The following is an 11335-nucleotide window of genomic DNA, read 5'->3' on the forward strand; positions in this document are numbered from 1 at the left end:
ATATATTTAGATTCAAATATTTCACAAAGGTGTAGTATATAATTTCTCGTCAAGTAAATAAATTATCGAAACAAAATAAGTGTACTTTCATTCGATTTACTCGGCATTTATTTATGATATCACATCTTTTAGTGCACTAAAAAGCACTAAGTGCACTTAAAAGCATGCTTAAAGATTTTTGGTGTGATATTAGCAATTTTGAAGAAAACTGTCGAGACAACAGTTTTTCTGGGGAATTTATCTTATCGCTAAGTTTCTTTTTTTAATTCAATGAGTACTTTTCTTTATTTTTTATAATTTGTTTTTACACATTAGTCGGCATATTTATAATTAAATAATACCAATATATTATCGTGGAAGAGGTGCGAACACAGTAATAACACACTAATATAATAAAAATAGTAATAATTACAATTTAACAAATTACATTTAATAAAGTATAATAAGTTTAAGGTAATTTAATGAAGATATTCGCAGTGTTTCCAGGTTTAGAAAGAGTGATGATTGTACAGTGTCTATAAAATTATCGTATAAAATAAAAACAGTCGATATTGTATAGTAAAATAATAAACTATAAACTACATTGTAGTTCTGCCAGTTCTGCAGTTGTTACTTTATATTATATTTTACAATATGCATATTAATTGTAAAATATACAATACACAAGTCAAAAAAAAAATAATAATACATTTTTTACAATATGTCATTATACAATAGGCAATTTGCTAATATAATAATAATACAAAAAAAAACATGGTGTTACTCCAAACACGGTATTACAACCATTTTTCGCCAAACCTAAATTAAATTATACATATTATAGTTATTTAAAAAAATAATATATATTAAGTGGGTAAAAGTTATATTTGTATTGTTTTATTCATTTAACGTTCACGTGTGTCTTGTGTATCGGTTAGTTATTGTGTTGTATTACGTGTAAAATTAAAATGATTACAAATTGTAGTGATAGTTAAGATTCTAAATTAATACAGATATACAATATAGTTTAGAACATTATCTGCAAAATATTGTTTTTATTTTTTTGATATCACTTATACAGAAAACGTTGATATTGTTTAAAACATCATAATTTTTGTGTTTTTTAAACTTAAATAACTTTTTTTGTAGTTCCGATATCGAAAAAAATTATCTCCTTTAATTAGAGAGGAAATTCTGGAGCGGCAAACGTTTTGCAGAACGAACGCCAACGTTTGAAACGTTGAAAACGTAGAAATTCGCAAGCGCTTGGTTTAGTGCGGTATTTTGTTTAACCGTGGTCGTGGTGTAAGACATAAAAAAAAATTAATCATGATAAGTCGTGAATTGTGATAACGATAACGGCAATAGTATAAACAAAAACAACCACGGTTCTGGTTACTAGAACTAAACAGACCAAACGCTGGAACATGCAAACGTTTACAGCTTCGCGGTTTAGCAACCGGACGTTCCGAATTTCTCCGTTATCAAACGTTTGCCACTCCTCAATTTCCTCATAGTTCTAGATCCACACCGGGTCATAACTACAGGTTTAATTTATTTGTGTATCGCACGAAGAGTGATTGACGAAGGACGCATTATGAAAGTACTGATTTTTTGGAATTTTAAAGTCACACGAGATGTAGAACTCGTATGATAATAATATACATAAATAATAAATATCATATATGACTATATTATAATGATATACATGATATTACCGATTACGTTAACCATCGCCTCGAAAGATTTTCGTCCAAGAGAATTGGACGTCATACACTTATATTTACCACCGTCCATTCTTTCGACTTTAGATATAATCAATGTATTGTTTTGAAATACCTGCAGTAATTAGTTTAGTATGGATTAATATTTACATATCAATATACAATATATTTTAACGGTACAGTAAACAATCAACCAGGGAAGTAGCTCTGCTGAAAATATATTGGTAATAGCCAAAAAGTAACGAATGTAGTTCATAATACTGCAGTAGACACCGCTTATAAGACTCGCGGATATAAGGTTCAGTCACTTATTAGATTCAAAATCGTCTGGAACTGTCCGGACGTATCCAAATACATTAAAAAAAGGTGGGTAAGTGGATATCGCTCTGCTGTACAGTAGGTTACAAGTGGGTCACTGTATAATGGATGGTATTAAATTTTAATTCAATGATATAATATCATTTTATAAGAAAAACGATTCTGAGCGGAGAAGGTATATCAGTCTAGGTATAAGACATAATATTATATTATAGTCTATAGTATTTAAAAAAGTTGCGTATGCTTTTATTAAAAGAAAACTTCTTTCAATATCCCTCAAGGGCAACAAGGGAATGGAAAAAAGGAGCTTTAAACTTTTTTTTGCATGCTCATTGTTGTTTACTAGTCTTTGGTAGCACTTCCTCTGCATATTTTTGAATACAGTCTATATAATAATTATTAAAATAAATAAATTATATCCTGGATACATTAAACAATATTATTTATTATAATTTAACTTGGTTGTGGTGAAACCAGCACCCTGCAAGACGAGCTCCAGGAAAATAGGATTGCAAAATATCCCTTAGAGCCGTTTCATAATCCGTTATGATGACTTGTGGTGTACAATTTTGTAACAGATTATTTTGAATATAATTAAAGACACTGTCATATGCCTGTCTGGATTTGGATTCCATTAATACAAATATGAAAGGTATTGACTATAAAAACCAATTAATAAATCGTTAATTATTTTTAAAAAAATACAATTGCGTACAATACAATTGTGTATACCTAGATCCCTAAGCATCTTTTTATCATTTCAGATCGAACTAATTGTTAATAGTGTATTAACTACACCTGAGCCAGTTGTATATTAAATAATTGAAACTGGAACTAACAAGCATTCAGGTGTTTATATGGCATCAATTATTGAAAGAATCGTTTGTGAAATTGGATCAAAAAAATTAATTTCAGTTGTTTCCGATAACGCTAAAAATATGATATAAGATTGGGATATATATTTATAAAAAATAAACCATCATCACAAATATCTTTTTTTTGGATATGCTGGTTATGTATTAAATTTACTTAGTAAAGATATTGTTAATCTTCCGACATTTAGAGACATTCAAAATTCAACCAAAAGTATTATTAAACAGTTCAACTACTCTCATATACTTAACGGGTCACTTAAGGAAATTCAAACTGCTGGGATTAGTACTGAAGATGTTCAAAATAGTCATAATATAACATTGAAACTACCAGTAGCTACACATTGGGGATCAGAAGACGCAAGCTCAAAGAGCTAAATATTTAGTAAACAATATTTAAAGCAAGTCGCAATTTCAAATAAATCAATAAATTTCTTAAGTAAAGAATCAGTAAAAAGTGTATTAGATTATATAATATTTTGGGTTCAAGTTGAAACTATCTACAATCTTTTAAAGCCAGTAGCAAATTGGATATCTATTTTAGAATCTGAAACATGTAATGTATCTACAGTTGTTGTAGCGTTTATTTAAATTCAGGAAATTTTTACAAAACAATTCAATTTTAAACACTTTTAAAAAAGGAGGAATATTCTTTATTACAAAAACTTGACAATATGAAGCATATGGCGGTGAGAAAAATTCACTTAGCAGGTCATCTTCTAGACCCAATATATAATGGAAAATTTCTGAAAAACAATGAAAGTATCGATGCTACAGAATAATTTATAAGTAATTTTGCGAAGCATTTACAAATTAGTATTCCAGATATCATGTCTGAGCTAGCAGAATATATTATCGAACTAAGGTTAGTAGATATATTTATATGCTAGTTGACAGAAAATAAGGTTACCTACTCAAATCCTAATTTATTTTGAAGTTTATTTGATAATTTAAGAATATAATTTACCATGAAATGTGAATTGTAATTAAAATAATTTAAATTTAAGTTATTTCTAGTCATTAAGTATATGGCCATATGGTACCTACATCATGGTAGCATGACTAATTATTAATTTGGTGAATTAGGTCTAAAACAATTTTTGTGTTGTGTTTTTTGAAATGTTTTCTGACCTTCTAGCAATTTTTTCAACTAATCCATTTTAAAATAATTCATATTTCATTATTAACAACGGTTTTATAACCTGTTATAATTGTATTGTTGTACACTAATGCAATTATCTAGGTATCTATATATTAAATAAACTTAAACGTACACGTGTATAAATTAATATATTTATTCATTATTACAAAACACACGAGAGCTACATATTACATAATGAACAACGGCTAATGACATGGTAGACGACTGGTGTGTTTTTACTGATTATGATAATAACTGTTATCACTATAACACCAGTGATACCATAACATCCTCCTTATTAATAATTGAATTTACTTGTAAGTAGTAACAATATGACAATATCTTTTAACAATTAAAAACAATTTAGACTTTACAATTTACATTTTTTTTTTTTTAAATCAATAACTATTTAACATTATACTTTCCACTAAAATTAAACAATTACAATATTAGATATGAATTAAACAATTTTAAGTAAGATATAACAATTAATATCCAAATCTTTCTGGTATTTTAATTGTTCTCTTTGATCTCCTCACCACCATATTACTATTAGTTTCATTATCTATCACAATTTGTTCTTTATCAGCCATATTCTCTTCCTCATCCAATTCTAAACTTAATGTTTTCTTTTTTCAAATAAACTTTATATTTCTTCTTAATACTTTACCACTACTATCTTTCACTAGGCAACATCTTGGTAAGTCTAATTTTTTTATTATTCTCGCCTCACTCCAAGTTTTATTAAATTTATTCTGTATCCATACCTTTTCTCCCTCCTTATAAACAGTTTCCTCTACCGTACCTTTCCTATCAAAATACATTTTTTGTGTTTTTTGGTTTTCAACCATTCTTTGCTTTATCAGTTTAGTCGCACCGTCACTGGTCCTATCTACTATGGGCAGTTTAGTTTTTAAAATTCTATTCTGTAGTAGATTTGCAGGTGATTTACCAATATTCATTAAAGGAGTATTTCTATAACTTAATAGGTAATTTTCAAGTTTATCATTCGTATCGACACACTTCTTCAACATTTTTTTTATGATACCTACAAATTTTTCTGCCAACCCATTACTCTCAGGGTAGTTGGGACTACTATTCATTATCTGTATTCCCCATTCTTTTGCGAATGCCCTAAACTGTATACTATTAAATGGCATATTATCCGTTACAAATACACTAGGTATGCCAAATCTAGCAAATATTTTTGTACACTTTTTTTTTATTTCCTGTGCTGTTTTCCACTTCAACTTACATACTTCCACCCATTTTGAATAGTAATCAACAATGATTAGATAATCCTTTCCTCCATAACTAGCTATATCAGCTCCAACTTTGTTAAACGGTACATCAGGTATTTCATGGTTTAGTAATACATTTCTCTTATTACTTCTAGTATACTTATTACATATTGCACATGCCAGAACTAAATTTGTAATATCAGATGCTATACCTGGCCAATAAATATGTTGCTTGGCTAATTCTTTTGTCTTGCATACCCCCTGATGACTGTCATGTAACTGTTTCAGCATATTATCTCTTAATGTTGTTGGTATTATTACTCTATTCTCAAAATATACTAACTCATCTTCAACTGTTAAGTCTGATCTTATTTTATAATAATGATTCATTTCACCAACTTCTTTCAATTTATTTGGCCAACCATTTAAATAATAATCTTTTACACGACTCAATATTCTATCTCTATCTGTTTCTATTTTTAATTCAACAAGTTTATCTATACTATACCTTATTTCAGTGACTCTTACTGTATGTATCAGGTCTCTTAATGTTCCATCATCATTCTCTTCTTTATGAATTATATTTCTTGTTAATAAATCAGCTATGTACATATATTTACCAGGTAAGTATTCTAATGTATATCTATAATTCATTAACTTTAATTTTAACCGTTTCAGTCTATTATTCTCAACTTTATCTAAATTTTTTCTCACTATTGATACCAATGGTTGATGATCTGTGTAAATCTTTACCTCATTGTGACCATAAATATAATAATGAAATTTTTTAACTGCAAATGTCACTGCCAAGAGTTCTTTCTCAATTATTGCATACAATTGCTCCGTTTCAGTCAATGATCTGGATGCAAACCACACAGGTTTATTCGATTGTAACAAACAACAAGCAATGGCATTTTTAGAAGCGTCACACTGTATTTGCACTGGTTGTTTGGCATCAAAATGTACTAACAAGGATTTTTCACTAATCAAACCTTTTACTTTCTCCAATGACTTTGAGTGTTCCTCTGTCCAATTCCACAATGCCTCTTTTTTCAATAATTCCCTCATTGGCCCTATTATTTCGGACAAATTAGGTAAAAATTGCCTTAGAAAGTTTACAACTCCTAAAATTTGTTGCAATTCTTTTTTATTATGCGGAATCTGTAATTGTTTTATCACTTTTATTCTTTCTTCATCCGGACTCATACCTTTTTCATTAAATATCAAATCCATAAATTTTACTTCTTTCTGACTATATTGTAATTTTGTTACATTAAATCTTATATTATATTGTCTAGCTCTCTCAATAACCTTATTCATGATTACTTGATGTTGGTGTATTGACTCTGCTGCAATTAAAATATCATCAAAATAAATTGTCACCCCCTCAATATCCCCAAAATATTTTTCATTCTGTTTCATGAATAACTCTGGCGCTACACTCAACCCAAACGCCAGTCTCAAAAATCTATAATTTCCAAATGGTGTGCTAAATGTACAATATTTACTTGACATATCGTCTAACTTTATGTGATAGTAACCATCTTTCAAGTCTAGAACGCTATAATATTTTCTTCCAATTAGCTTTGGCGTATTTTCTTCTAGCGTCGGCACTAAAAATTGGTCTCTAACTAAACTCTTATTCAATTCCTGTGGATCTAAACAAATTCTTAATGACAAATCTGGCTTTTGTACTATCACTAGATTGTTCACCCACTCACTTGGCTCATCTGCTGGTGCAATTATTTCTTTTTCCACTAACTCCTCTAATTTTAATTTCAGTTTGTCTTTAATTTTTATTGGCACTCTCCTTGCTACACTTGCCTTCGGTGTCACCCCTTCTTTCATTGTCAATTTGCAAACATCAGGAAAACACCCTACACCTTCAAAGATATCCCTATTATTCTCAATAAAATAATTTATATCTGATTCATTTCTACTCTTATCTATAACATTGACATTTTTCAATAGTTTAAATTTTTTCAGCATAGGTAATCCTATTATAGATTTGCTATCATATATTTTATCTATTACAACTAATTCTGTTTCTATCTTTTGATCACCTAATGTTAATATTGCTTTTACCTCACCAGTAGGTTTAATTTTAAAACCTCCGTATACTTCTAACACTATATTCGATTTTTTAATTAATTTCATTAAATTCAGTTTCTTACAATCTCTTTCTGACAATGTATTCACCTCAGCCCCGCTGTCTAGTTTAAAATTTACTTCTTTTCTATTCACTTTAAATACTTTACACCACTCATTTTTAATTTAACAAACTGTATGAATAGATTGAACTGAAAATACACTTTCCTCTTCATCTTTACTTTCAACTCTAATTTCTTGCGCTTTTTTTTTATATTTTTCTCATATACTTGTTTTTTCTTTTTGCACATTATTGCAAAGTGATTAAAACCACTACAATTTCTACAATTTTTGCCATACGCTGGGCACTCTCTATACATATGTCTTATACCACACCTATTACAATTAATTTGACTACCCATCTTACCTTTATCTTCGGTTGTCTCCGTTTGATGATCATTTGCATTATTCCTTTTCCATTGACTTTGCTTTGAGTTGTTTCTTTTTTCTATGTCTTCAGTTCCCCATTTTGATTTGAATCAAACTCCATGCACAACTTTGTCCACTTCTTTAGTTGAAGATAACATTCGTCGGTTGCTTTCAGCTCGTTTTGATTGACAGTAGGCCACAATTTTAACTAGCCCTACATCGTTTATGATAATAACTGTTATCACTATAACACCAGTGATACCATAACATAACCTTCATTAAATTTCCTATAATTTAAGGTACTGCAAGGTTCTATATGGTATAATACTGGTATTATACCATATTTACTGGTTTCATATGGTATAATACTGGTATAATACGGTATTATGTAACAAAAATAAAATACCGTATTTTAACATCTCTATGGATACCTAATTTTTTTTTCAACCTAAAGGTTGGTTTACAACTCCAATTATTCTCAATTCTAACCGATTACTCGCCTGTTCTTTAAGTTCCTTAAAGGTTTTGACTTTTGCATCATATTTAATTTGTCCTATATAAGATTTCCGGGGACGTCCTGCCGTTTTCTTTCCTTCTATCATACCCCCTAATATACATATTTTAATATTGTTGAAAACGTGCAAATATTTTTTGTTATTTTTTATTTAAATGTATAGTAGATATAATGTATTAATATTTAATTGTGTTAATAGTTTAATTTTTTAAAAAAATAATGATAATAATAAATTAAAGTTAAATGCAATTTGTTAAATATATTAGCTGCTTATTGTAAGTACCTAGTATACTAAATTTGTAAAGAAATATGAATATATTTACTATTAAGCTACCTATTTATTTATTATATTTTATTTATAAATTATAATAATAAAAACAAAAATGTCTCATATAACTTTTGAATATAAACACAAATTAAGGGCTAACTTTGAATCTAGGAGCTAAGCTCTATGCAGACACTGCACTTATGCTAATAATAACAGTAGTTTAATAAAAATAGAAAGAAGAAAAACAATTAAATTTAAGTATGTTCAAATGCGAATGGTCTGAGCAGATTTAATTATAGGTAACTACTTATGTGATATTCAAACATAATAAAGACATAAAGTTGTCGGCACGTTATAATTATATTTAGTTTATAGAAATCTTACGTGATTTTGAATCATTGTATGTATGCTTAGCATCTGATATCCCATATTTGTTGGAACGACTTTGAAAGTGCCATTTACGTGGATTTGGCCAATTCCAATTTCCAAAATTGTTCTAAGAAGATTCGGACAAGCAAATATCACATGATTCTTTCCACTAGCATCACGAACACAGCTTCTAAAAATACTGATTTCACAATAGTTGATCCTTCCCAGTTGATTTTCTTCAAAAAGGTTGTCAAATATTGAAAATTATGTGGCAACGGTGGCATTGATGACCTCCGTGCTAAGCGCATCAATGACTGTGCCGTGGACCACGGGTATGAACTTGCAGCTATTGGATGCCTAAATTATAAATATTGCTTATGTAAATATTCTACAATACAGGTAGGTAGGTAGGCAGGTATATAAAATTTACCTTCTTGACTCTTCATCATAAATATTTTTTAGAATAATATTTTCAGATACAGCTCTTTGTTTAAGTACATCTTTAAAACTTAGGATTGTTTGCCTGAAATTGGCCTGTGCTGTCCGTTCGTGATTTCTATGAGGCCTAATAATTTTGAAAGATCCATTGGGCAATTTTTTTATAGAACCAGTACAAAATTGTTGAGAATATTTGCTGCATTTGTAATACCTACGTTAAACATATGTATTATATTAATATAGGTGCCTAAACAAAAATACTTCAGTGAATTTAATGATAATTGTTTAAGAGTTACAAGCAATACTATTATAGACTTAGATAATAATATATTTTGAATAGCGTGAATTGCGTATTCAACAATTAGTTAGATACCTACATATTAATACTATAAACTTACGTAGTCCCTAAATTTCTTATAAAGTGGGGGGGGGGCTAACTTCACTTACATCTTCATTAGTACCGTTGTTGTCGTACCGGTAGCCATCATGTTCCATAATTTAATATTAATCTTAAATAACACGCACAACAATTTTTTGAAAAAAACGATAACCAACAAGATTCCGTACAATATTAGAAAACCGGACTCTCTCATAGGCAATCGTGGCGTTAATGACGGAGTTCGGCGATTCTTGCAGTAGGTACTAGGTAGTGCCGAAGTGGTCAATAATATATTAATATAATAATAGATAATGATAATAAATTCCAGACAAAACAGTGCACCGTATACCTACGAGATTCTTAGAATATAACACCGCCACGTCGGTAACGACTATGGCAGGACGCCGGTGACGGGTTGTACGGGTTATTCCTTTAGTAATAGTGTAACACAAACTATTTATATGGTTGTGTTAAAATAATAAAATGTATAGCATACACTTCACACAAAAATAATTTAATACAATATAAATATATTATAATATAGTTTATTCTAATTGAGGACGCTACATTGCATTTCTTGTCTCGGTTTTGTATTAGACATATATATACTTATCTATGGTATTAAAAAAAAATTGACCTATAATAGGTACCCATAATAAATTCCAAATTAATCATATCATAATATATATTAGGTACTTATAACGCGTTATACATCAACAACAAACCGTGGTACTATCATAGATATATAATAGTATACTTTAGAAGTTTCAAGTACCCACGAATAATATTATACAATCACAACAAAATAACTAAAATAGTTATCCTAGGTTTTTAATATGTAATTTCGTCCAAATTTGTACTTAAAATGACTATAAAAATAAACTGTGTGAATGTATTTTTTAAATTTTTTGGTAACAGAATTAATTACTTACGTGGAATCTTGTTTTAAATTTTCAATTCTTAGATAAAAAAATTGAACATTTAATAAATTTTTAACTACAAAATAATTTTTCAAATTAAAATTTGATAAATTTTGTCAAAATTTGATCTTTAAATGCTTATAAAGGAGCTTTGTATTAAATTTATACACTTTTTAGCCCAACAGATAAAACTTATTGATATTTATAGAAAAAAAAACTAAAAAAATTTAAAACCGAAAATGTCCGTAAACAGCTCAAAAAGAGTCAAAATATTTTAAAAATTGTATGGTGTATAGGAAATGGTAATATAAACATTCAGTAAAATTCTGATGTATCTACAGTTATTCGTTTATGAATTACAACAATATAAGGAAATCGCTACATGAGAAATCGAGTGAATATCCAATGTTGTAAAAATTTGAATTTCAAACGATCATAAAAATTTAATTTGACTTTCTTATGGATATTTTTTGTTTGATAAAGGTAGATAATCTTATAAGGAATCTTGAATTACACTTTCATATCTTAGATTTAAAAAGAAAAATTTTTATGAATTTCTAACTCGAAATAATTTGCAAATTTTCGTGATTTTTCCATATTTTGTCATTTTTTGAACGATTTTTAATATTTTTCATCTACCTTTGAAACAATATAC

At 28.6% G+C, this 11335-nt stretch overlaps 1 protein-coding gene across 1 annotated transcript in view; it reads right to left on the minus strand.

Annotated features, from left to right (window-relative positions):
* Positions 1 to 582: 582 nt before the first annotated feature.
* Positions 583 to 11335, minus strand: part of LOC100569070 (peroxidasin homolog) — a 12236-nt gene continuing 1483 nt past the window's right edge. The window contains exons 6-7 of the mRNA XM_029490584.1: positions 1698 to 1818; positions 583 to 798 (exon numbers count right to left, since the gene is read on the minus strand). Of these exons, the coding sequence (XP_029346444.1) occupies positions 707 to 798; positions 1698 to 1818 (213 nt within the window). The 3' untranslated portion in view covers positions 583 to 706. The remainder of the gene's footprint in view (positions 799 to 1697; positions 1819 to 11335) is intronic.

The sequence above is a fragment of the Acyrthosiphon pisum genome, chromosome A2 (assembly GCF_005508785.2).
Source record: "Acyrthosiphon pisum isolate AL4f chromosome A2, pea_aphid_22Mar2018_4r6ur, whole genome shotgun sequence".
NCBI lineage: Eukaryota > Metazoa > Arthropoda > Insecta > Hemiptera > Aphididae > Acyrthosiphon > Acyrthosiphon pisum.